The sequence below is a fragment of the Megascapheus bottae genome, chromosome X (genome assembly GCF_031878675.1).
Source record: "Megascapheus bottae isolate mThoBot1 chromosome X, mThoBot2.hap1, whole genome shotgun sequence".
Taxonomy (NCBI): domain Eukaryota; kingdom Metazoa; phylum Chordata; class Mammalia; order Rodentia; family Geomyidae; genus Megascapheus; species Megascapheus bottae.
In genome coordinates, this window is record NC_143547.1 from 45,840,557 (window position 1) to 45,868,095 (window position 27,539).

At 41.8% G+C, this 27,539-nt stretch overlaps 1 protein-coding gene across 1 annotated transcript; it reads right to left on the reverse strand.

The window, feature by feature from the left end:
* Positions 1–4,729: 4,729 nt before the first annotated feature.
* Positions 4,730–27,233, reverse strand: Zc3h12b (zinc finger CCCH-type containing 12B). Its single transcript, XM_090325995.1, has 6 exons — positions 27,156–27,233; positions 25,264–26,024; positions 17,719–17,858; positions 14,315–14,549; positions 12,884–12,990; positions 4,730–10,630 (listed from the first exon to the last, which is right to left on the reverse strand). Exons 2-6 carry the CDS (start codon positions 25,866–25,868, stop codon positions 9,210–9,212), a joined length of 2,508 nt encoding a protein of 835 aa, XP_090182121.1. The 5' UTR covers positions 25,869–26,024; positions 27,156–27,233; the 3' UTR covers positions 4,730–9,209.
* Positions 27,234–27,539: the final 306 nt, after the last annotated feature.

The following is a 27,539-nucleotide window of genomic DNA, read 5'->3' on the forward strand; positions in this document are numbered from 1 at the left end:
TAGAGCTTCCATAACGTGGGGAAGAAAACCAAGCCTTTCTGCTTATTTCCTTACCTGTCCTCACTGGACACAGAACAGTAATTGAAAGCCAATGATATGCCTTTCCTTTTTATGTCTTTTTTAACCTTAACAAGAAAAAAAGAGAAGAGTATACTTCTCTGCAGTGGGTATTAAAAGGCAGAAAGATGTTTAGAGACTAACCCATAGCTCTTCTCTATTGCCACTCAATCCCTTCAGACACCTCACCTCCTCAGAATGCCACTTGTATCAGCCTGTTGCTGTCAAGAGATACTGGCAAAGACTTCAGCCTGCTGAGGAGGGACAGAGTTACCTAGTGATACCCTGTTTCTGCACCTGGCTGTGCCAAGAACTGATGGAGAGGTTTAACCTATGAAAATGCCAAAGGAGAACTTGGTGGGAATGCTGTGCCCAAATATATTCAAGCCCACCTGCCTCCTTTGACATTATGGAGATGAAACCCAGGGCCTCAACATGATAGGCAAATGTTGCTGTGGAGCTACCCACCCCCAAACCACCAGGGGAGGGTAATAAATTAAAACCTCTAGGGAATCTCTAACATCTGAAAGGATGTACAAGTATCTCTTTTGAATTGGGATATTGTTCTGGGAGCCAGTCCACAGCTTTTTCTTTTTCCATTTTTCTTTGGTACCAGTCCTAGGGCTTGAACTTTGGGTGCTGCCCCTAAAATGGATTTCTATCAAGACTACTGATTTACTACTTATACCACAGCTCTCCAGTTCTGGGGAGTTCTTTTTTGTGGGGGGGTGTCAATTATTGGGAATAAGAATTGTGGATTTTCCTGTCTGGATTGGCTTCAAACCTTGATTCTCAGATCTCAGCCTTCTGAGTAGGATTATAGTCATGAGTCATTGGCGCCAGGCTTATTCCACAGCTTTTTTTAGCCAGTCCTAGGCCTTGAACTCAGGGCTTGGGCAGTGTCCTTGGGCTTTCTCAAAGCTAGAGCTCTACCACTTGAGCCACAGCACCATTTCTGGCTTTTTTTTTCTATACCTGAGGAATCGAACCCGGGTCCTCGTGCATGCTAGGCAAGCACTCTACCACTAGGCTAAATTCCCAGCCCAGTCCACAGCTTTTTGTCAGCCATTTAAAGGAGTCCACCAGTCCAGGGCTAGTATTACCTTACCTGTATGGATCCAATCCCTTGTCATGGGTAAAGCAATGTGTGCAATAGCAAAGGCTAAATGTTTTCCAGTATGCACCCTCAACGAGCATTTATGCCACTCCTAGTACAAGGACTTGAAAAAATGTGTGATCTGGTAGGTTTTTCAGCACCTAAGGACATGGCTCACACAAGGTCTTAGTTCTTCACCATAGCAGCCCTGACTTTATTCAGTGTATAGTGTATTGAGGTATTTCTTTTGACAAAAGGGATTTGCTGTTAAGAAATAATGTCTAGAAATCACAGCTCTAGTCTGCTATCCCCTCCACACTCCTGCCCTCACTCAATTTTAAAAGAACATTGAGGGGCTGGAAGTTTGACCTAGTGGTAGAGTGCTTGACTCTTGCACGAAGACCTGGATTCGATTCCTCGGTACCACATACATAGAAAAAAGCCGGAAATGGTGCTGCGGCTCAAGTGGTAGAACTCTGGACTTGAGAAAGCCCAAGGGCAGTGCTCAGGCCCTGAGCTCAAGCCCAGTACTGGCAAAAAACAATAACATTGAGACACAGAGTCAGAAAGAAGTGGTTTTCCTTTGGTCACAGCAGGAATTAGATTGGTATAGATCAGGGTTTCTTGCAACATCAGCATCACCTGTGTTTTTGTTAGGACTACAGTGTGTGTGGGTGTCTGTGTGTGTATGCCCACACCCCATTTGTATTACTCTGTTACTTGAGCCACACCTCCACTTCTGACTTTTTAGTAGTTTTTATTGGAAATAAAAATCTTAATCTCAGCCTCCTGAGAAGCCAGGATTACAGGCCACTGGTGCCAAGCAGAATGCACAGGTTTTTGATCCAGACTCCACATGGATGGAGAACATTGAGAGTAAGAAGCAAACAATGTTTTAACACTTATGAGGATTCTGATATAAATTGTGAGATACACAAGCAGAGAAGGAAAAACTGCTCAAAGATTTCAATTCCAAGTAGGCTGCACTGTTTCATGGGAAATCATGCCAATTTCTGGCACAGCAGCACTTCTGGCTTTTTTTGCATATGTGGTACTTAGGACTTCATGTATGCTAGGTAAGCACTCAACCACTATGCCATGTTCCCTTCCCTGAAAGTACATTTTAATGTGTATCATGCATGTACATGTGACAGGCATGGATTCATGCTAGGATTGGTAAGCCTTGAATGCAGTAATGTTCGTCAAAGTGTGCCCTCAAAGTGTGCTCTAAAGTTAAAAACAAACTGAGCTCATTTCTAGGACAGATCTGGAGAGAATAAGAGCCAATGGTCATTGTTGGCTGAAGCCCTCCTGAGACCTGGGAACTGTGAAACTACTTTGAGGGTTTTCAGATGGTGGACATAACTGACTTGTGTGGAGTTGCCCAGAAGCTCTTTGTTCCCTTCTGATTAGAGACCAGAGACTAATTGGAAAAGACCTTGAACTGTACTCATTTAACGGAGAGGCTCTCTATTAAGAGATAATTCGTGACAGATGAACATTATGATTTCTGTCCCCTACTTGTGGTAGAGACTTTGCACCAACAAAATTATAATAAAGGATCAAGGCCCAAGAGGTACTGTTCAAGATTCCTGCAAGGCTCACCCCAGGGAAGGGCTAACACTGGCTGGGCTAGGAGGTAGGGCAGCTTGTTAGAGGAGATGTCATCACTTCCATACTCCATTAGTACTCAGTCTTCATTACTGAGACCTCACCAGTTAAAAAATAGTAAATTGGAGGTCCAAATTTAGACGGCTTGAGAAACAACATGGTTCAGGATACAGAGCAAGATCCAGTTTATTTAGAACATGATGATTTAATGTGTTAGATCATGAGGCCAGAGCAGTAAGCAGAAAATATTATACCCAGCCTGGTTTGTTTACTACCTGTAATTAGAGAAGCACTGGGTGTTGAGAAGCATTTGGCTCTTTTTTTGAATAACAATTGTTCTTAACATTCCTCCTATACTCACACTGCTACTGTCCATCTAGCAAGTCTTTTTTTTCGGTAGGTATATTTTATTTTATTTATCTTTTATTTTTTATTATTGAGGTAATGTATAGAGGGGTTAGTTACATTCGCCAGATAGTAGGTGCATTACTTCTCACACATTGATACTCCTTCTCATGTACTTGTCCCCATTTCCCTTCCCCCCAATTCAAGGAAGCCTTGAGTGTGCTTCATTCCCTCATTACTGTGCAAGTTCCCCAAGACAGGAACTGTGTTGATCTCTTCTAGCCTAATAGATAGCAGGCTTATTTGGTACTCAGAAGCTGGTCCTGGGGCGGGGAGTTTGGCCTAGTGGTAGTGTGTTTGCCTAACATGCACAAAGATCTGGGTTTGATTCCTTGGTACCATATACATAGAAAAAGCCAGAAGTGGTGCTGTGGCTCCAGGGGTAAAACTCTAGCCTTGAGAAAGTCCAAGGACAATGCTCAGGCCCTGAGTCCAAGCCCCAGGACTGGCAAAAAAAAAAGCTGGTCGGTGTGTGCCTCTGGAATGTGAGGGCAGTAGGAGTAAAAGAAAAGGAAGAGGGAGAGATATGAGTAGTTAAGTCCAATGGAAGGGAGGGAAGAAGGAAGAGAGATTGATTTATAAACTCACAAATAGACCTACAAAGGCTTCCTAGGGTTGGGGTTCACTGCAACCACTGTAACTACCTCTGCTTTTACAATGAGGCTATCCTAGAGTGTGGCAGGGGGGTGGACATGAAGCTTCAGAGAGGCCTGAGGGAAGACAGTGGACAAAGCTGGAATCATGAAGCTGATAAGACTTCCAGTCTTGCCATAGCTTAGCTTTGGTAAAAATCTTCAGTGCTCTTGGAGCCTCATTTTCCATATGGCAGCCCAAAGAAGTTAGCATGATTTTGTTTATGGGGGGGAGTGCTGGGGCTTGAACGGTCTGGGTGCTGTCCCTAAGCTTTTTTTTCCTCAAGGCTAGTGGTGTACAACTTGAGCTACAGCTCCACTTCTAGCTTTTTGGTAGTTTTTATTGGAGAGTCTCATGCATTTTCCTGCCCAGGCTGACTGAACTGTGATCCCCAGATCTCAGCCTCCAGAGTAGCTAGGATTACAGAGACCCACTGACATCATCTGAAGTTTTCTTCTTGTGTGTGTAGTGTAGTGTAGAATGCTACACCTCTAGTGAAGACGTAAGTCTCCATAGATGCTATCTGTGGCCCTATGGTATTTAGGTAAGAATTGTATTCTATGTACAGAAATAAGTATAAGATTACTACCTGATTTTGACCCACTAGTGGAAGTCAACTCTATCTTATGGGAAACAGCGGTTTGACTAGCATTTAGGGGAGTGTTCATGTAGGAGCTATGTTTGCCTTCAAAAATAAGAAGGGATATATTTACTGTGGTGGGATTCAGATGAACTCATTGAGGGTTAGGGAACCTCCCCTTGCAGCTTATCTAAATATGCAAGTTACAAGGAGATAACTAATACTTTAGGGTCAAAGTAGCTATCTATGGATATATCATATATGTCCTGTGGGATGTGCAGGAGTGCACTTGTGTGTGTGTGTTTGATGCTTTTTGCCTTAGTGTTAAAGAAAGAGCCATTAGTAGTTAGTAGACAAATAGTTTATGCAATAAGTAGTAGTGGTTACAGCTCATTGTTGTCATCGATACAGCATTTTTCATCACAATTGTAGGTGAGACAGAACTTATGTAGAAGTCAGCACATTCATGCTAGTATGAACATATTACAAAGCAGTGCACATGCATTATAAGACAGACAAAACTGAATTAGGGATATATTTTTCACTCACCTCAGGTTGGCTTTGTGTATTTTGTCATTGAGACTTACATTATGTTTGGGTCAAACAAGAAACCCAAAGTGGTTTTATAAAAGTTTACAACCATTAAACAGTATTGTTTAATCCCACAATTGGATAAAGCAAACTACTATAGCTCAATGATACACAAACCAGGACTAAATGTAGTCAATCTGCCTATGTGTATAGCTAGCTATAATACAACCAATATTGAATAAGCTGAGTCTTTACAAAGGCATTGACTACTTTAGACTAACAGGTTCTAGAAATACACTGGTTTGGTTTCTAAGGAGAACTAACTGTAGTGCCATTTTGGTTGACGATTATGCACTCCTCAGTGTCAGACCTGAGGAGAAGCAAAATGAGGGGAAGGCAGAGAAGGGAAGGTTAGGAGGAGACCTGAGCAGGGCTCTTTGGACAGCTTGGCATTACTTTCCCTGTGCAGATCCACACCTGTTTCACAGAGTAAAACAAAGTGTATTGAAATTGTTGGCCCTCAAAAAGGGCATTTGTACAAAGTCTCATACTTACAGCAGACAGAAATGGTAACTGAGCGCCTCTCAAAACGAACTCTTCCATGTTAGAAGAAAACTCTGTGACAAAGGTTAATTAATGGATATCAAGGACTGAACTACTGTATAAAGATAAATTTATTCCAAAATAGAGAAAAAACGAATTTTAGAGAAGTAGTCTCCTAAAAATCAAAAGAGATTGGGACAACCAGGAGTGGGGGGGGGGCGGCATGGAGGAGTAAGAGTGGAGGGAGAAAATCATGCTGTGTTTTCATTACTTCGGAGAAAAGTTTTGTAGACCATTTTCATAAGGCATTTGAATTATCTGTCATTCTCCCTTGCATACCTGGCACCTTAAAGAGAATATGCAATGATTTCTTGTTACCTTTGAAAAGGCTCCTTTTCCTGTGAGCCGTCTTACAGAAAGGGTGCCCTGGATTGTTGACCATGCCACTTCAAGATCACATTTCTCCCTTAGGTCCAAATCAAAGCATTAAAAACAAGGGCACATACACACACAAAAAAGAAAAAGAAAGAAAGAAAGAAGGAAAGAAAGAAAGAAAAAAGAAAAGAAACCCCATCCAAAAAATCTACAAAAATCTAAGGTCTAAACAGGCACAGATTTGCTATGAGGTCAGAAAATCAGTGAAAGAATTAAAATGACAAAGCACCTCTTGCAAAATATACTGCTTCTTGAAAATCACAGAAAACTCTGTGCAGTAACTCCTGCTGAGTGCTTGGAGGTAAGTTTCTGAAGGACACACACTGAGTCCCATAAAGGAAGCTTGATTTCATTATCAAGGGAGTCAGGGAGGTCCCAAATGCTCTTTGTTATGTGCTGTTTTTTTTTTATCTTTACAGACAAAATGGAAAAGCCAACATTTAAGTAGACCTCAATATAAAGAAAATGTTGCTCTGGTAACTAAGAGTCAAGCTAGATGCATGCATTCGTAGATGTACAGCTTCATCAGACATGCTTGCTAGTAACTCACTGACACTCTCTACAAAATCCCTTTTGCAAGGATTTATCAGATTCACTAGGCTAAAGAGAGCTTATGCAATCTAATGCTTCCGAATGTACACATAATAGCTGTGCACCTAACGATAGAGAGGCCTTGAAAAAGGTTGGTCTATAAACGATTACTGCCTTTTGGAAATAAAAGCTCCCTTGTGACCCCTGGGCTACTTTCCTGTGACACACAGTGCCACAGACATCAATGGTGAAAATCAGTTACTAAATATAGTTTAAGATGCGTATTTGTACATGTGTTTCTATACAATCAGGAAAGAAAAAGGAGGAGATACAATTTGTATCAACAAAAGGTCATTTCTGGTTATTTGAGGCATTGCTCCTAGCTGCTTTGGTTTATACAGGTTTTATGAGAATGACAAATTATTCTTAGAAAATAAGAAATACATACGTTATCTTCGAAAGATTTTCAGTATTGGGAGGAACTTACGATTATTACTTTGCATGTTAAATATGAACATGTTCAAGATGAATTGCAGGCTGACAAGATTGGTCTTGTGCTTCTGTGTACATTTTGCAGCTAGTGGATACTGCAGTGCCATTGATGATTTTGGTAAGAAGACGGACTAACTGGCACAAAGGCATTAGAGTGTAATAGGAAATTGTCAGTTACCCTGATTTAGTTGTAGGGCAGATTTGGAAGAAGCTGAAGTGATGAAGTGGCATTTGTGTGAAATAGCACTGCAGTAGCCACTGTAGCTTTGGATGGACTTATGTGATAGAACATAATGTTGATATTTTACCAATAAGCCAGGGGATGGAAAGAATAGGATATGAATGCAAAGTTGTGGTTAAGTGAAGAGAAATATTGGTAATCACGTTGTGCTGATCAGCAATGGGAAGACACAGAAAGTTCAAAAGCAGCATGCAAGCCATGATCAAACTACCAGAAACAACCCTGACTACAGCCTGACATTCGGAGTGTTTCACAGTAAGAAACATTTATAGGCAGTGTCACACCTTCTCATGAAGAAACAAAAGGCCAAGGGCAGGCCTTCTCAACTTTCATGAAAACAGGACTATAAGAATTAGCAAATTCCAGCTCAAGAAATAGTGAGCTGGTCATGGTTTCAAATGTTGAAATATACAGTGGATTTCTAAAAAGGGGATTGATTTAGTGCAGCTTTTAAAAAAACCCAATAAACACCTCTTCTAGAGGCATTTAGCTACAAAGGTTCCCACCCTGAGCAAGATACAAATTGTGCAAATGGTGCCACCCAACCCAAAAGTCAAATCTTGAATAATGCATTTAAGAATTACCTAACTTAGCAAGTGCACCCTTTTGGTGTAGATTTGACACGTATAACTGAGCCAACTATTAGCAAAGATGCAGCCTTCCCTTTTGGGAGGCTGCCTTTTACTGCCTAGTAAGTCCCCTGGTTTGGTTTCTGAAAGAAATTCTGCCCCACCAGTGATTGACCTTATTGCCCGAAGGGTGGGCAGCAGGAGAAAGTAGACAACATGGCTATGCACTGTCCTGTATAATATTTTGATTCTGTGATGTTGAATACTGCATAGGTCAGAAGTCCAAAAAGCATCCAAAACATCCCTTAGTCCCTTACCTCTCATCACGGGAAGCTTCTGTGTTCATCATTTAGTGCCACATGGATCTGGGCCATCTGTCTTGAGATAAGGGGAGTGGACTCTCGTACAAAGTCCCTTGGTCCTGGGCAGACTCTTCCGCAATTGTGGTAGCACACACCTACTACTATATGAGGAACTTGAACCTATCCAATAGCTTCTCTGCAGAAGGCTGCAACATGACCCCTAATGTGCGGGGGTGAAGAGACGTGGAAGCTAAGAACCGCTAATAAATGTTGGCAAGTAAAAAGTGCAAAGGAAATAGAGCTTGTTTTACTCTGGTGCCTATGAAAACGATGTTCAAATATTGGCATAGTATTTCACTTTCAAATCTAGTAGAAACTGAAATGTGACATAAAATCATCAAGTCAGACTTATTATCTATACAGATGGGACTAAGGACTGTGTAGAGCCTATTTTCTCATTATTACTATATAAAAGTTTATACCAGAGATACACACACACACACACACACACACACACACACACGCACATACATACATACACACATCTCAAACCAAATATTTACATTCACACATGCAATATAATTGCTAAAAGTAGAAGATTCTACATGACCCTATAACTTGGTTAAAGATATTGAATGCTCAGATATCCATGCACTAAAAGTATGTATCTACTTTTAAATAGCTTCCAGTATTCTTAATAAAATCTAAAATGTTGAATTCAGTATACCATCGGATTCTGGTGCATTTGCTATCTGCGTTGGATATATCATCCATACTTTGTAATATAGAACGTGTGACTGAGAACACAGTGGCAATGGAATTCCTTGGGATTGTCTGCATGTGTGCCTTTCCCCTGGGATTTGTCCTCCATTACCTACAGAGTACAGTGCAAAAGGGCAAGGGACTTAGAGTTGGAGGACTTCGGTGTGTGTCTTGACTTGGTCATTTACTAGCAGTGTGACCTTGACAAGGTCACTTGAATCTGAGTGCCACTTTCCTTCTTTGCAAAAGAGACTGTTTCGGAAGACCCACCTCACAGAGTGGTTATGCACTTAAATGATGTAAACACTCTGTAACTTTGAAAGGTGCTGCACAAAGTTTAGTTACTAAATCATACTCTCAGTGTATAGTATTTATATTAATCGTCATATTCCTAGTAAGGAAGTAAAATTCCTCTATCCCATCAACGTGCAGCCCGAAGCTTGGCAACAATCAAGGCTGCCAGTTGCTGGGCATCTGCTGTGTGGGGATTCTTCTCCATCACTGAAAGAACGATGTTAGATGGGAAAATATTGCAGAGGTTCTTGTACGTCTGATATTGGTGCTCTGGGATGATATGCTCCCTGGAATCATTACACATTCCAACCCAAGGATTCCTCCAGAGCTGCTCCATTTTTTCAGGCACACTCCTGACCATGACTGGCTCATAACACGGTTGCATGAGGCTATTACTTAAGGGATAGGAGTGGTAGCCATAGGAGTCGGATGCACAGGGAAGTGGATCCCAGCTGGCATGCTGTTCCCGGCAGAGAGGAGGTCGTCTTTGCCGCATGGGGTTGCTCTCATAGAGGCGGGAGTCAGAAATACTGTCCATTCGAGTCATCACCAAAGCCCGGCCTGGCTGGGTTGTTGCCCCAGGATGGATGTTGGGGGGTATAGGATAGTCTCCAGGACAGCTAGAGTGTGCTCCAGTTGCTGGGTGCTGAGCATGGAGAGCTAAGTGGGAGACTGACTGCTTGTGGGGGGCTTGCTTGGAATCCTCTGGGCCATAGCTCTGTACTCTCGTTAAGGCTTCATGGTAACCGTGAGAAAAAGGCTGAAGACGGTTCTGAGATGCTGAGCGGTGCAGCTTCAAACTGCCTTCCGGGTGGGCATCAGCTACAGCCAAGTACAAGTTGTTATAAGAGGAATAGTTGTCATTCCTAGTATGGCTCATACGACTGTCAGGACAGAGGTTGGGATTCCGGACATACAGGCCCTGGTCTGTGTCTGCCACATAGTACTCTCGGTTGTGCATGCTGTTGATGTTCAGTTTGGAGAAGTCGCCTAGCATCGAATAGTAACCATGGTCCCCCATGGACTCAAACTTTGGGTATTGCTCAGTGTAGCTAATAGGAGTCCCATGGCTGTTGGTAACCAGGATAGGGGGATACTGCATGCTGGCCATGTGCTCCAGTGAGGCCTTCTGGTGAGGAAAATGGGAGGATCCTGGCACTGGGCTGCTGGCCGAACGGGTGTTCAGTGCACCCACTGCATGGCTTTTGGGGGGTGGGATTGTGGGCACGCTTAGGGCGGTCACAAGTGAGGGGACAGAGCTGGCCTCGGGTTTACGGGCAATGGACAGCCATTCTTCAGGCTCCACAGCCACAGACCGGATGCTGGGATCTGATTGGCGCTTGGGGGCCACGCGTTTGACCTCTGAGGTCATTTCTCCTTTGGCACTAGACATCCCTGTGCCACACTTGGCTAGGGTGCCATCACTCATGGTTTTCACTGTGGACAATTTGGCACTGATGCGAAGCTCATCGGCCACTGAACGCTGGGGCTGGTTGGCCCGCTCCGGATGGTAATATTTGCACTTGTGGCCATAGGTGCATTTTTTGCCTGGAAAAAAAATAGAATGCCACATCATTTGTACCAGAAACTGTAGGGACAATCTGGTCACTCAGGCTAGGCTTAATTGGCCACAAAGATGAGCGACAGGCAACACCAGGGTGAGTTCACCCACTGGAGGAACTGGAAAGCGAGGAGGAAACTCCCAAACAGGAGCTAAGAGCAGAGCGGCCCTTAATGTTGCAGTAATAAATAACTTTGCCCAGGCGTCATCTGCACGAGGGGGCAGCATACTGCAATAGAAGACATGTGATATGGTACAAACAGCACAGGTTTAAGGGCCAGTCAAGCCTGACTCAAAATTTCAACTGTGTTCTTTACTGGTCATGTGACCTGGATGACTTAATTCTGTGTGTTTGTGTGTGTGTGTGTGTGTGTGTGTGTGTGTGTGCGCGTGCGCACGTGCACACGTGTGTATGCTGGTAATGGGGCATCAATTCAGGGCCTCACACTGTGGACTGGCTTTTTCACTCAAGGCTGATGCTCTACCACTTGAGCCACACTTCCACTTCTAGCTTTTTGCTGGACATGAGTCTCTTGGTAAATCAGGTACTGTTGGCTCACGCCTGTAATCCTCGATACTCAAGAGGCTGAAATCTGAGGAATGCACTTCAAAGCCAGCTCTGGCACGAAAGTTTGTGAGACTCTTTTTTTTTTTTTGCCAGTCCTGGGCTTGAGCTCAGGGCCTGAGCACTGTCCTTGGACTTTCTCAAGGTTAGAGCTCTACCACTTGAGCCTCAGCACCACTTCCAGCTTTTTTCTATGTATGTGGTACCGAGGAATCGAACCCGGGTCTTCATGCATGCTAGGCAAGCACTTTAACCACTAGGCCAAACTCCCGGCCCCAGTCTGTGAGACTCTTATCTCCAGTTAACCACCAGAAAACCAGAAATGGTGCTGTGGCTCAAGTGGTAGAGCACTAGTCTTGATCTGAAGAGCTCAGAGACAGTGACCAGGCCCAGAAGTCAAGCCTCACCAATGACAAAAGAATCGATTGGATTTGTCTGCTTGGATTGGATTTGAACCTGATCCTCAGATCTCAGCCTCCTGAGGCATAAGCCACTGGTACAGTGCTTAAGTGACATTATTTGCTGAGCCTCATTTTTCTCTTCTGTCGACAGGGTTCATACTTATATCTACACCACAGCATCACTGAAAATATAAAATGAGGTAATGAACATAAAAATCCTCAGTGACTTAAATGGTCATTAAAGACAAAATTAAAAAAAATTCTTTCCTTCCCATATATGATCATCCACAAATGGTCAGATACCCCAATTAGCCTTAGATCAAGCCTGAGACCAGTGCCTCCTTACAAATGAAGCTTGGAAGTTGGCATGTTGGCTCACACCTGTAATCCTAGCTACTCAAGAAGCTGAGGTCTGAGAATCAAAGTTGGAAGTTAACCCATGCAGGAAAGTACATAAGACTCATATCGAATTAGCCACCAAAAAAGGCAGAAGTGGAGCTGTGGCTCAAGTGGTAGAGTGCTAACCTTGAGCAAAATACTTCAGAGACAGTGTTCAGGCCCTGAGTTCAAGCCCCAGGACCAACACACAAAAAAGAAGCTTGGAGGCAGCTAGAAACTTCAGTTCAGAAGGACAGGGTAATGTGTCCAGGTGTTCAGGAGGTTGAGTCTGAGGATCATAGTTCAACATTAGCATGCCCAGGAAAGCCTATGAGTCTTATATCTCCAGTTAACCACCCAAACAACCAGAAATGGAGCTGTGGTTCAAGTGGCACAGAGGTAGCCTTCAGAAAAAAAAAACCCTCAGGGATAGCATTCAGGTCCTGAGTTCAAGTTCAGGAAAAAAAGAAAAGATAGTTTCTCCTTGGCAGTTACCTGCCTGAGACGCATATTTTTCTTGGATCCAAACCCAGTTTGGCATCATCCTCCCTGCGTCCATGGGCATTCCCTGGCTTTCCTGGCTAAGTGTCAGGACTTAGGCTGCTAGATAGGTATTATTTTGGAGGGAGGAAGAGGGGCTTGAACTCAGCCTGGGTGCTGTTTGTTAGTTGTTTTCACTCAAGGCTGGCTACTCCAAATTTAGTTACCTTTCCTCATGTCCTTCTAAGATTTCACTTTAAATACATACCTGAGTGGACATAAAGACATATATTAACTCCTAGAATAAGATCAAGCCAAGATTTCCCGTTTGAACAGAGGCTGTGCAATGGAAAAGTACCTACAGAGTCCTTAAGTGTTCCTTAGTACTGACCTCAGTTCAGCACATAAGTACTTACCATAAGGACACGGTTGTTTCTTGTGCTCAGGAACAACAGGTCTCTTTCTAAGAAAGTTTTCAAGGCTGGGGCCATGGCGTCCTAAAGGATCATCTGGAGGCATAAATCTGAAAGCAAGAGAACAGGAAGTCAATGCTGTCACTTCCATCCTCACGACTCCTCATCAGTGGTTCACATTTTCATGAATTCTTGCCTGCATTATTGTCACAGCCTTCTATTTGGCCTTCCTTCCTGACTCACAGCTACCTTTTGCTAATAAAATATGTCTTCCTTTGTCCCCAAGTGATCACATTTTTTCCCTGTGCATCATTCTTGCACAGATTCTATGCTCTAGCTACACTGGTATGTCTGCTACTTTCCCATCGCACTCCACCCATCTTCACATCTTCATCACTTTCTTCCTAATGTCCCCTTCACCTGTCCTGTCCAGCAACTCTCTTTAATCTGTAAAATGCATTTCAAACATCATCTCTTTGGAGGGCTTTTCATGTCAATGACATAAAACAAAGCAATTGTTTTTGTCAAGTCGTGGGCTTAAACTCTGGGCCTGAGCGCTGTCCCTGAACTCTTCAGCTCAAGGCTACCGCCCTACCCCTTGAGCCACAGCGCCACTTCTGGTTTTCTGGTGGCTAATTGGAGATAAGAGTCTCGTGGACTTGAGTGCCAGGGCTGGCCTTGAACTGTGAACCACCGCTCCTGGCAACATAGTTAATTTTTTTTCATTCTTTTACATTTTATACATTATAAATACATGATTTATATCCATTTAGTCCAATATGCTATTTCAGTACACATATGACATAGTTAATTTTTAAAGTTAAGGGCTGACAGATGCCAGTGGGCTTGCACCCATAATCCTAGCTACTCAGGAGACAGAGATCTGAGAATAGAGGTTCAAAGCCAGCCCAGGCAGGAAAGTTCATGAGACTGCTAGCAGAGCTGTGGCTCAAGTGGTAGATCATTAGCCTTGAGCAAGAAAGCTTGGGGAGAGTGCTCACGCCCTGAGTTCAAACCCTAGGATTGGCAAAGGAAAAAGTTAAATGCAGACCTTTATCAGAATATAATATGGTATTCTCTTCCCCCCTCCTTTTTTCTGTTTTAAAATATCATTTGATTGTTTGCAATGTGTTGTATAGTCTCCTTATTCTCTCCCATCCCTTCCCCCTTCTCTCTTCCTCCCTCTGTCCCTCTCTGTCATTGTGTCACTGACTCTCACTTCTTCTCTCTAGATGTCTCCACTCTCCATTCCCCCCACCCGCTATTCTCTCCTTTGAGCCCTTTGTGAATGGGCCTTGTTTCCTATACAGTCCTATCTCTGTAGTGGCCAGTCTACTCTATGGTACACAATTAATGCTTACTAAATGTTTATGGAAATCTAGTCCTAGTAACTTGGATATAAGACAACTTAGAGCCCAGTGGAAAGCAACACACTTGTCATTTACGAAGGAATACATCAGCAGCCGCTCCTCTATAAACTTCTTCCATTCTGGCTTTTCAACTTGAAGGTCTCGGTAGTTATCGTTGGACACAATGATGCCATCAGAATCAAAAGCCAATTTCACTATGAAGCGGTCATCATAGCAGACAACCCTTCTGCCCTGAACCCTCCGGGATGGCGTGAAGACAAGAATCTTCTCTTTCTCCAATTTACGTAGTATATCTTGATCTGTCAAAATACAGTTATATCTTAAAAGTAGAAATCGTGGGCCATGGGTTTAGTCTACTGGTAGAGTGCTTGCCTAGCATGCAGGAAGAGCCGGGTTGAATTCTTCACATACACAGAAAAATCTGGAAGTGAGACCCAAAGGAACATAGGCTCCATGGTTTCCCTCATTTGTAATAAATAGTACACATCTAGGATTCTCCTAGCAGAGGATCACACTAGCTCAAAACCTACGTACATATGTCACACAGGATGAAACGATACAAAATGAACTCTAGGATATGGAAACAAGAGGTTTATGATTGTTGTTCTCAATGTACTATGTGCAGTTATTTCTTTTCTCTTTTTTCCTCTTATGGTTAATTTCAAGTGGTTACTGTAACTGACTTTGTTATCTGGTGTATTTTATATACATTTGTTTATTGAAATAGGGAAGGGAGGGGCCAGGAGTTCAGCCTAGTGGTAGAGTACTTGCCTAGCATGCACAAAGACCTGGGTTCGATTCCTTGGTACCACATGCATAGAAAAAAGCCAGAAGTGGTGCTGAGGCTCAAGGGGTAGAGCTCTAGCCTTGAGAAAGTCCAAGGACAGGGCTCATGCCCTGAGCTCAAGCCCAGGATTGGCAAAAAAAAAGAAATAGGGAAGGGGGAAAACAAGATGATTGGGAGTGGGCAGGGGGAGGAAAGGGGGACAAAAGCATGAGAAGCGGTATCAGTCTTGGAGAAATAATGCACTACTACCTGACAAATGTAACTGTAACCCCTCTATACATAACCCCGACAATAAGAAAAAAGAAAAGAAAAAGCTAGAAGTGGTGCTGTGGCTCAAGGGGTAGAGCTCTAGCCTTGAGAAAGTCCAAGGACAGTGCTCAGGCACTGAGTTCAAGCCCTAGGACTGGCAAAAAAGTTAATAGTATCCAGGTGCTATTAAATTAGGCCTGTAGTCCTAGCTACTCAGGTGACTGAGATCTGAAAATTCCACTTCAAAGTCAGCCCAGGAAGCAAATCCAAGAGACTCCTCTCCAATTAAGCAGCAAAAGGCTGGAAGCATAGCTGTAGCTCAAGTGGTAGAAAGGTGGCCTTCAGCAAAAATGCCAAGCAAGAATGTGAGGTCCTGAGTTCAAGCTCCAGTACCAGCACACACACATATAGAGTTAGTATTAGATAAATAATTTTCCCATAGAGGTCAAGTGGCTTCTATTCTTGGCTATTACATCAAATTGGATTGTGACTTAAGTAAGTTGCCTCCTTTTGATGTTTTGGTAAAATGTAGGAACTGGATTCAATCACATCTAGTTATTAAAAAAAAGACCAAGAGATCTAGCAGTTACAATTGATCATTCTCTGATTTTCAAAAATTTCATTTCATTTTGAGTTGACACATATTTGTAATAGGACGGGCTTTCACTGAAATATTTTCATACATGCCCACAGTGTGCTTTGAGCAAATGCACTAGCTTTTCTTTTTGAGATAGAGCTTTGCTATGGAGTCCCGGTTGGTCTCCAAATCATAATCCTCCTGTCTCAGCCTCCCTAGTTACTGGTGCATACCATCCTTGTCTGTAGGAACATTTTTTTTTGCTGGTACTGGGGCTTGAATTATTCAGTGCTCCTTAGTTTTGTCACTCAATACTGGCACTATACCACAGTTCCATTTCCTGCTTTTTAGTGGTTAATCAGAGATAAGAGCCTCAAGGGCATTTTTGCCCAAGTCAACTTTGAACCAGAATCACAGTCAGTAACCACCAACATCGCTCTTAATATATCCTTGTTTTTGTGCAAGTTCTGGGGCTTGAACCTGATCAGGACCTAGGCCCTGTTCCCAAGCTTTTTTTTTTTTTTTGCTCAAGGATAGTGCTCTAACAGTTCAGTGATAGCTCCACTTCTAGGGTTTTTGTGGTTAATTGAAGATAAGAGTCTAATGGATTTTCCTGCCTGGGCTGGCTTAGAACCATGATCTTGAGATCTCAGCCTACTAACTACAATTATAGATACAGAGCCACTGATGCTGAGCTTCTAGATACATTCTTATACATTCATTATGATTTTTCCTTCTCACGTGAAAAGAAAATAAAACATTGATGGAACTTCACAAGTATCATCAGAGCATGCTTGGAATTATAGCTACTCAGGAAGCTAAGATCTGATGATTGTAGTTTGAATATAGTCTAGGCAGATAGATTTACTTTTTTGTCGGTTGTGGGGCTTGAACTCTGGGCCTGGGCACTGTCTCTGAGCTCATCAGATCAAGGTTACTGCCCTACCCCTGAAGCACAGTAGCATCAGTTCTGATTTTCCAGTGGTTAATTGGAGATTAGAGTCTTACGGACTTTAGTGCCCCCGGCTGGCTTTGAACTTCGATCCTCAGATCTCAGCCTCCTGAGTAACTAGGATTACAGGTGTGAGCTACCTTGCCCAGCAGATAGATTCTTATCTGCAATTACCTAGCAAAAAGCCAGAAGTAGAGACATGGTTTAAAGGTTAGAGCACCAACCTCGAATAATTTTTTTTAAAGCAAGGGTGAGTTTGGCTTAGTGGTAGAGTGCTTGCCTACCATGCACGAACACCCGGTTTCGATTCCTAGGTACCACATACACAGAAAAAAAAACGGAAGTGGTTGTGGCTCAAGTGGTAGAGCTCTAGCCTTGAGAAAGCCCAAGGAGAGTGCTCAGTCCCTGAGTTCAAACCCTAGGACTGGCAAAAAAATATCATCAGCCCTTGTTTTCAGGTCTACTCTGTCTCATAGATAAATTGGTTCTGACTGGGCATTTCTTTCTCTTCTTTCCTCTAATTTGAAAACCAAACAATTTCTTCTTTAGTACAAAATGAGATCCCATTCACTGTCTACCAGTTTCTTTTATATCTGCAAAAGTTCAGTCATGTTCATAACCAGATTCAGCCCGCTACTGTCTGAAGTCCATGATTAAATAAGAAAACATTCTCTTTTCAACAGTGTGCTTTATCTTTTGCTAACTGAAGGAGTTTCTGACTACCATAAGCTACAAAACAATGATGGTTTTATACGGATCACTTTATCAAAAATAGACTTAACAATAGACATTTTAAGTATACTTAGAAAAATAATTATCTCAATTGGGACCATCAACCTCTCTCCAAGCTATCTTGTTAGCTTTGTTTCCAGATGACAAGAAATGTCTTATTTGCAATAGTACCTGTGATTGGTGCATCAGGGCGAGATTGTTCCTTTCTCCAGGAAGGCACAAATACAGTGATATCTTTATGGCCTTTATCTAGAAACCAATCTACTGCAAGTTGTATTCCTCTGCAGGAGAATTCTTCTTTATTTCCATGGCTTTAGAAAGACAGAAAAAGGTAAAAGACTTAAGAATAACTAGCAAAAATAAATCCCATCAGGCTTTTTCTGCTTATGGGATTGATAGTGGACATCTCTTTCTCAGTAATTCCAAAGAAATGTATGTGTGTGCATGTGCACATGTGTAGATGTTCTTGGGGATTGAACTGGCTACTAGACAAGTTTGCTATCATTGAGCTATACCCACAGCCACAAAGAATATATTTTTCTGTGTGTGATGGTCCTGTAGCTTGAACTCAAGGCCTTGGGTGCTTTGTCTTAGCTTAAATATTCAAAACTGGCACTCTAACCCTTGAGCCACAGCTCCATTTCTGACTTTTTAGAAGTATACTGGAGATAAAAGGGTCATGGACTTTTCTGATGGGGTTGGCTTCATACTGTAATTCTCAGATTCAGCCCCCTTGCATAGCTAGGGTTACAGGTATTTGCCACTAACACCGGGCTTAAGAATGTATGTGCAAATCAAATTAATATTTATTTAATTGTTACAAACCTTTTAATAATACATTTTATTGGTGCCAGTCCTGGAGCTTGGACTCAGGGCCTGAGTGCTGTTGCTGAGCTTCTTTTGTTCAAAGCTAGCACTTTACCACTTGAGCCACAGTACCACATCTGACATTCTCTGTGTGTGTAGTAATGAGTAATTGAACCCAGGGCTTCATGAATGCTAGGCAAGCACTCTACCACATTCCCAGCCCTTAATAATATGTTTTTGTTTGTAATAATAAAATTACAACTTTCATTCAAGGCCACAGATGATTAATAACAACTTCCAATTTAGAGCAGTAATGGCGACTATTTCCTATCAACAACTTATTGTGTTAGAGATTCAGCTATAACAACTGAAGGAATGAAAAGGCTTGTCAGAGTCTTAAAGTCTATATGGAAGCTTGTTGGAAATGAGTCTTTCTTTTGGGTGGGAGGGAGGGTTGGTACTGGAGCTTGGGCCTTGTGCTCTCACTTGGCTTTTGCCACTGAAGCCCATTGTTCTACCATTTTAGTCACAGCTTCCCTTCCAGCTTTTTGTTGGTTATTTGAAGATAAGAGTCTCACAGACTTTATTGCCCAAGCTGGCTTTGAAATGTAATCCTCAGAGCTCATCCCACTGAATAGCTAGGGTTACAGGCATGAGCCATTAGCACCCACCTATTACCATCATCTTTAAAACTCAAACTGTGTAAGAGATTTGTCTAGTTTGGTTGTGATCTTTTAGCATGGTATCTGACGCTATGACACATACACATAAATCACAGTAACTTATAGCTAATTAAGCAGCTTGGATGACAATGTTATACAAGCGTAGAATTCTATTACAGGGCCAGGAGTGTGGCCTACTGTTAGAGTGCTTGCCTAACATGCATGAAGCCCTGGGTTTGATTCCTCAGTACCACATGCAGAGAAAATGCAGTAAGTGGTACTGTGGCTCAAGTGGTAGAACAGTAACCTTGAGAAAGCTCAAGGACAGGGTCCAGGCCCTGAGTTCAAGCCCCAGGACTGGCAAAAAGTAAAAAATAACACAAAATAAAATTCTATTAGAATCAGGTGGATGTTGGCCTTCAGTGTGTCTGTATCTTTTGGTGGCAGTAATGGGGCTTAAGTATGTCATTTCTTGCTTGCTATGCGAGCACAGTGCCACTTGTGCTAATTCCCCAGCTAGTTACTGCTTCTCAGGCAACAATGATCAAAAGAAAAGAACTTCCTTGTTAGTAGTCTAATTTTAAAAAGTGGGCTGAGTCTGCTCATATTAAATACTTTGACTTTTTGAAGGCACTACAGCACTTATTAGCTCCAATCACACATATTGTTTCCTTTTGGAGAGTTCATATATAGTCTCAGGGGCCATATGAATCTACAAACTGCAAGGATTTCCATTGTCTTACTCTTGCAGCACATTATAAAAATTTATTAAATGTCTTTGTTAAAATTTCTAAGTTCGATATTCATCATGTTTAAAAGTCTCTAGTGAGTATCATAAAGCAATTATTCCACTCTGGTGAAAGTTTAAAGCATTTAAATGAAGAAGCTACTTAACTGCCAATATATTCCGAGACAGCCTCTGAGGCAACTACCACTGACTCCTTCTGAAAAGCAGAACAACAAGCAAGCCAGTGGTATTTACAGGGTTAATACTGAATGGATCCACCATGAAATGGGATAGTAGGAAAGATGTTTATTTGTGGTTTTCTCCCACTGCTAAAATGATGGTAGATACAAAGAATAACAAATTGGAAAAGCACTAGAATTACCCCAAGAAGGGAGAATTTGGGTCCTGGTATTCCAGCACTTAGGAGACAGAAAAATGAGAATTATGAAGATTAATAATTGAAGGTCAGCTTGGAATACATGATGAGACAAAAAACCAAATCAACAAAAACAATGTGCTTCGACGTTGAAGGGAGGGTACAAAATTCCATTTCATTTTATTCTGCAGGGCTATAAAATATGATTTAATCCTAAATGTCATCAAAGTCCAAAAAGAAATACAAAAATATTTATTTTGGTTGGATACACCAACTTCTTAGTTTGTTTTGAGAAAACGGTTAGGGTAAAAATATTTGTCACCATTACAAATGTATATGCTTATATTATTTGTCCTTATGGTGGAAAATATATAAAATGGAAAGGAAAAAAGTTCTACCACTACCTCAAAACAAACATTTAATATTTTGATGTATTTATATCCTATTGAATCTTTATCACATTGAGAATTATTTTAAAATGTTAAAAATGTAACAATCATAGGATTTACAAAAAATGTGGGCTGGGAGTTTCGCCTTAGTGGTAGAGTGCTTGCCTAGCTTACATGAAGACCTGGTACCACATACATAGAAAAAAAAGCCAGAAATGGTGCTGTGGCTCAAATGGTAGAGCTCTAGCCTTGAGAAAGTCCAAGGACAGTGCCAAGGCCCTGAGTTCAAGGCCCAGGACTGGAAAAAAAAGTAATAACATTTTGCCATTGTAGCATTCCATGAAGCATATTACAAGATGCTCCTTAAGAACCAGAGGCATTTTTAACATTGATCAAAGTATCACTGAAGACTTACAGAAAGGTCAAGTATGTAATAAAATATATTTGAGGAATGAATGCATGCATATCTATGTTTTTGTGCAGGTACTAGGACTTGACCTCAGGACGTAGTTGGTGTCCCTTGGCTTTTGTGCTTAGAGCTAACACTTAAGCCACAGCTCCACTTCCAGCTTATTGCTGGTAAATCGAAGATCAGCTGCTTGGATTTGTCTGTCCAGGAGGGCTTCAATCAGTGATCACAAATCCTCAGATCTAAGCCTCTTGAGTAGCTAAGGATTACAAGCATGAGCTCCCAGCTCCCAGCTAGGAATGAATACTAAGTGAAAACAGAGTAATGCTTGCAAGATGACCTGCTTTTGTCATTTTCCAATCAAAAAGGCTTAAACACCTAGGATCTACAAATCATAGAGTATTCACCTTTTCTTTGCCTGTAAACTGGCTTATAAACATGTGTGTGTGTGTGTGTGTGTGTGTGTGTGTGTGTATGTGTGTGTGTGTGTGTACTGAGACTTGAACCCAGGGCCTGGGTGCTCTCCTTCAGCTTTTTCACCTAAGGCTGGTGTTTTCCTATTTGAGCTACATCTCCATTTCCTGCTTCTTGGGGGCTAATTAGAGATTGTCTCTTGATTTTGAGACTTTCACATCTCAGCCTTCTGAGTATCCAGGATTACATGTGTGTTATCTTGTTCCAGGCTCCCAAAACAAATTCTTCACAGTAGGTGTGTTCCTGGATGTTTCCTTCACAAAAGTAGCTGAGAATGCAGTTCTATCTACATTTTCAGTCTTAAACCTACAGAAATGAAGTTTTCCTCCCAAGGGAGATAGCTCCCAGTATGAATGCACGTTTTAGGATCACAGCATCTATCTTAGTATATTTTCAGTCTGTGAATCACAGGTACATCACTGCTGAAAATGGTAAACAAATTCTGTCAGTGGCAAACAAAGCCCCATAATTTCAACACAGACTTATCCAACATGCTGAAGATCAGCATATGTGAACATAAAGGTTGTATAAGAAATACTAACCTCATGAAAACAAGCTAAATGTAGATGTGACAAAGAACAATTTCATACATAGATTATACTAATGAACTTTGACCAGGGATATGTGATTGCAGAAGATTACAACTCATTGGTTCATTGACCTTATCAGATAGTCACATAAAAACAAGGATACAGCAATGAAATATGAATGTTTTTAAGTTATGAGTTCTTTATATATTGTAGATATCATTCATTGGCTGGATGAACATCTGACAAAGATTTTCTCCCATTCTGCAAACTATCTCTTCACTCTGTTAGTTGTTCTTTGGCTGTGAGATACTTTTTTTAAAAAAAATGATACAATCTCATTTGTAATAAGAACAATCTCTTATTTGAGGGATTTCTGGGGAGGTAGAAGGGTAAGGGAGAAGGGGCATGATAAGAAAGAGTAACTGAGTGTGAAGCTGACAAAAGTGCACTATATGGCAGGGCAGGGTGGCTCACGCCTATAATCCTAGCTACTAAGGAGGCTGAAATCTGAGGATTGAGGTTCAAAGCCAGCCCAGGCACTAAAGTCAAGACTCTTATCTCTACTAAGCACCAGAAAACTGGAAGTGGTGCTGTGGCTCAAGGGGTAGGGTGGTGGCCTTGAGTTGAAGAGCTCAGGGTCAGGGCCCAGGCCCAGAGTTCAAGCCCTAAGACTGACAGAAAAGAAAAGTGCATTATATGCATGCATCATAAGGAAAAATTTCACTTTGTACACTTACTACACACTAAATTCGTGTGGACCACTATGTACTATTTTATTTCATTTTGTGCCTGTACTGGGGCTTGAATTTAGGGCTTCCTGCTCTCACTTAGATTTTTTGCTCAGCGTTTTTGCCACAGCTCCACTTCTGGCTTTTTGCTTGTTACCTGGAGATAAGAGTCTCATGGACCTTGCTGTCTCAGCTGACTTTGAATTGGGATCCTCAGATCTCAGTCTCCTGAATAGCCAGGTTTCCAGGTGTGACCAATCTATATCCGCTTCACTCTGTACTTGTATTTTTTAGTCTCGGGACTTGAACTCTGAGCTCTTCAACTCAAGGCTAATGCTCTCTATCACTTTGAGCCACAGTGCCATTTCTGTTTTTTTAGAGGTTAATTGGAGATAGAGTCTCACGGACCTTTGCATCCAGGATAGCTTTGAACTGTGATCCTCAGATCTCAGCCTCCTGAGTAGCTAGGATTATAGACGTGAGCCACTGGCACCCAGGTTACTCTGTAGTATTTCTAAATGTTCCTAAATTGCTTATGAAAATAAGGTTGAGTAGAGATATTTTTTATTTAAATCATGTACAGTGCCTTTAATTTAGCAAAACAACTCATATAGGAGACAAAAGTTCATTTTCCATCAGTTTGAGAATTTGCTACTGACAGACTAAATATATATTTTGCCCTCCTCATTCTTCTTTTATTTTTTTGCCAGTCCTGGCTTGAATTCAGGGCCTGAGCACTGTCTTTGGGCTTTCTCAAGACTAGCACTCTACCACTTGAGCCACAGCACCATTTCCAGCTTTTTAAAAAAATTTTTTATTGTAATTAAGAAAAGGGTTACATGATATTTGCCAGATAGAAGGTGCATTAATTCACATACATTGATACCCTTTCACATGTCTTGGTACCCATTACCCTCCCCCCCACCACCCCCCACTAGCTTTTTCTTTTATCTTTCTTTTTTTTTTGTGGGTCATTGGGCTTGAACCTGGACATTGCCCCTGTGCTCTTCTGCTCAAGGATACCTCCCTACCGTTTAGCCAAGCCCCACTTCCTATTTTCTGGAGGTTAATTGGAGATAAGAATCTCAGGTTCTTTTGTGCTTGGGCTGGCTTTAAACCTTGATCCGCAGATCTCTGCTTTCTGAGTAACTAGGATTACAGGCATGAGCCACCGCACCCGGCTTTCCAGCTTTTTCTATGTATGTGGTACCAAGGAATCGAACCCGGGTCTTTGTGCATGCTAGGAAAGCACTCTACCACTAGGCCAAACTCCCAACCCCTTCTCATTATTCTTTACAAAGCAGAAGAGAAAAGAAATTATCTACTCTAACAGCGTTCTGTGTTATATAGTCTAGGAAGAGACTGACTTGTCAGGCCAGATCCTGTTAGGAGGTTAGCAGATATGCTTTTGGCCCCTTGAACACAGAAATTATTTGCTCTCATTTTGTTGTTGTTTAGTATATTTATTAACGTTCATTCATTATGTGGAAGGGGATTTCACTGTGGAGTTACTTTTGACCCCAGTGCATCACTCTGATTTCTCTAATAATGTGATGGTCATTTAAATTTCTTATGACTATGCTTCTAGGTTTCTCGCTCTGAAACAGGGAGGACATTTCTGGGCACTGGTGGCTCATGTCTGTAATCCTAGCTACTCAGGAGGCTGAGGTCTGAGGATTACAGTTCAAAGTTAGCTCATGCAGAAATGTGCCCGGGAGATCCTATTCTCCAATGAACTACTAAAAAATTGAAAGTGGCACTGTGGCTTAAAGTGGTACTAGCTTTGAGTAAAAGAGCTCAGGGACAGGACCGCACCCAGGCGCCGAGTTCAAATCCCCACAACCAACAACAGCAGCAACATCATCATGAATAACAAAAAAAAAATCAAACAGGGAGCATGTCTTGTGTGCTTTACATACCTTTGGAAGATAGTGTCCTGATTTCAAATATTTGAAAAAGAAAATCTGTAAATGTATTCCCTGCTGTAAGCAAGATTTCAAAAGAAAATGAAAAGTCCCTTTCCTTTCCTTTTTTTCCCACCGGTTTCTTCTTTGGTGCTAGGGATAGACTGCATACGCTCTCTCACTGAGTTAGGTCCCCAGCCTGCCAAATACTCTTAGCAACACTGATAGTCAATATTATATGATGTATCAGGATTGTTCGAGTCAGATTCACAATGTAAATGATACCACAAAGAACCCTAAAGACAGACAAACTTGAGAAATAGTGATTCGTAACTATGAAAAGTTCCTAAGTTTAGCTTCTAGTAACATTGTGAAAGGATTTTCAGGATGGTTAATTTAGTAGAGATGGGACAGCAGACTGTAAGAGCTAAATGACCATATTTTCTCTGAAATGGCACTGAAGATTCTTAGCTGTCCCATAATACCCAGAAACCTACCGATAGCCACTTCAAAGGAGAAAGAAAAGGCGAGAGGAGGAATACTTTCGACTCTATCCACCAATAAGTATGTAAGACTCAGACACCAGCTAAGGGCTTCTTATAGGGCTTTGAAAAGGAAAACAACTTCTATGAGTTCAAATCGGTTCTGGTTTTTTTTTAAAGAATATATATATATGCATATATATATATATATATATATATTAGCCTTACCTCATTGCCACATTACTTCCATCAATGACAATCGGCCTCAAATTGTCACTGTTGTCAATTTCATCTTCAAGAGACAATTCAGGGCTCGCAATCTCTCTGGAGCTGGGCCCATGGGGCACTAATAGACTCAAATTGACCTGCCCTTCTGAGTCCCCTTTGTTTCCAAGTCTGACAAGCTCTGCCAATACATCATTAATAAGTGATTCAGGGCCCAGCTTATTCAGCACGGACTGGATCTGTTCTTCAGCATAGCCCAGCTTTAGAGCAAAATCCATCTTGGCTTGATATTCCTTCTCTAAGTCGAGTTTACCATCATGTAAAATGCTGCTCTGAGAAAAGCTAGGACGATCTAGGCAGGGTGACCGGCAGAGCTGGCGGTGGGGCTTGGAGTGTATCTCCTTTTTCTTCAATTGACCATCTCCAGATAGGGAGCTGTTGTGGCTGTGGCTTTTAAGGCTAATCTGTTCAGGATCACTCTCAGAACTCATCCACTCTTCAGAATCAACATTGCCTTGTTCTGTGCTGTCCTCTTTAGGCTGTTGCTTTTCTTCCTTAGAGGCATTCTTCTCCATTTTTGGTGTCTCCACCGCAGCTGTGGCCGTCATCCCGTTCAGTGGCTAGACTGAAGACTAATCAGCTTTGTTTCTTTCTAGCTGGCTTGGAATCTATGTAGAGTGGCATTCCTCTTTAGTAAAATGTCATGGTAGCAATGGTGCAAGAGTCTACGTGTTTGGTTTGGTGAAGTCAGATGTTACCAGGCTCTACAAAGAAACACATAAGCCATAATCCTCCTAGGTAAATTTTGAGGAAAGAATTTTCAAATACAGAGTTTCTTCCTAAGCAACTGCAGGTTCTCTAGCTTTTAAGTTTTTTTTTCCCGCTCACAATGATTACACTTACTTTACACTAGAAACATAGTCTTTAATTCTAATAATCATAGACAGCATTTTCAATGAGGGCAGTAAGGTTGCAATCTTCTCCACTTCCCTCTGAATCACTACTAAAATTATTATTTACCATTATGATTGGGAACTACACTTCAACAAGATGCAAGAGTGTATGTAAATAATGTGTGTGTGTGTGTGTGTGTGTGTGTGTGTGTGTGAGTGTGTGCATGTGCTCACAGGCTCACATTCCTTTTCTTCCTTTCTGACAGGGAAGTGCTTCTAGATTCTTTACTAGATCTTTCATCTTTCATTTTTCTGCACATTACCTGGATAATGCAGGTACTGGGGCTTGAACTCAGGGCCTGGGTACTCTTGCTTGACTTTTTCATTCAAGGCTGATGTTCTACCACTTGACCCAAAACTCCACTAATGGCTTTTCGGTGATTATTAGACATGAGTGTCAGGGACGTCGTGCCTGAAATGGGTCTGAACCTCGACTTTTTTCTTTTACTTTTCTTTTTTGTGGGTCATGGGTCTTGAACTCTGGGCCTGGGTGCTTCCCTGAGCTCTTTAGCTCAAGGCTACCGCCCTACCCCAGAGACTCAGCCACACTTCCCATTTTCTAGTGATTAATTGGAGAAAAGAGTCTGACCTTTAGTGCCAGAGCTAGCTTTGAACTGCAGTCCTCAGGTATCAGTCTCCTGAATAGCTAGGATTGCAGGCATGAGCAACCGTGCCCGGCTTGAACCTTGATTCTTATTTATCAACCCCACCCCCAAATAAATCCAGTCCTGACAAGTATATTCTCTGCAGCATTAATCTACAAAATGACTGAGACCCTCATGTACTAGGTAGGCTGGACACTATTATAATATTGCTTTGAGATCATCCAAATAGGCTATAAGGGTAAGAAATATGAAGGGATACACTGAATGTATCATATTCTCTATTTCATTTTCTACAGTAAATGAAAGGAGCAAATTATGTGAGCATGGTGGTACATACCGTTAGTCCCATCTATTCAGGAGTTTGAGACAGGAGTATCTCTTGGACCTTGAGGGAGATACTTGTTTCCCCAGGACAGTAGATCCTGTCTCTTCAAAAACGTAAGAAAGGAGATGATTAATTTTCTTCAAGAATAGTTTTTTAAAAGATATTCATTACAGAAAGAAATTAGGAACAATTTATTTCTAAATCACACTCTCACCCACCTCCTCTGTCCGGACAGATTTCAAGTATAACTGGTTTTCTTCTCTTTGAGTCTGAGTTCTCTCATGTATGAAATGAAGACATTGAGAGCTACCCCCACAGGCTAAGTATTACATAAAATGAGTAGGGAATGTGCTTAGAATAGTGAACAGAACACAGTAGAGTCTGAACATAAATAAA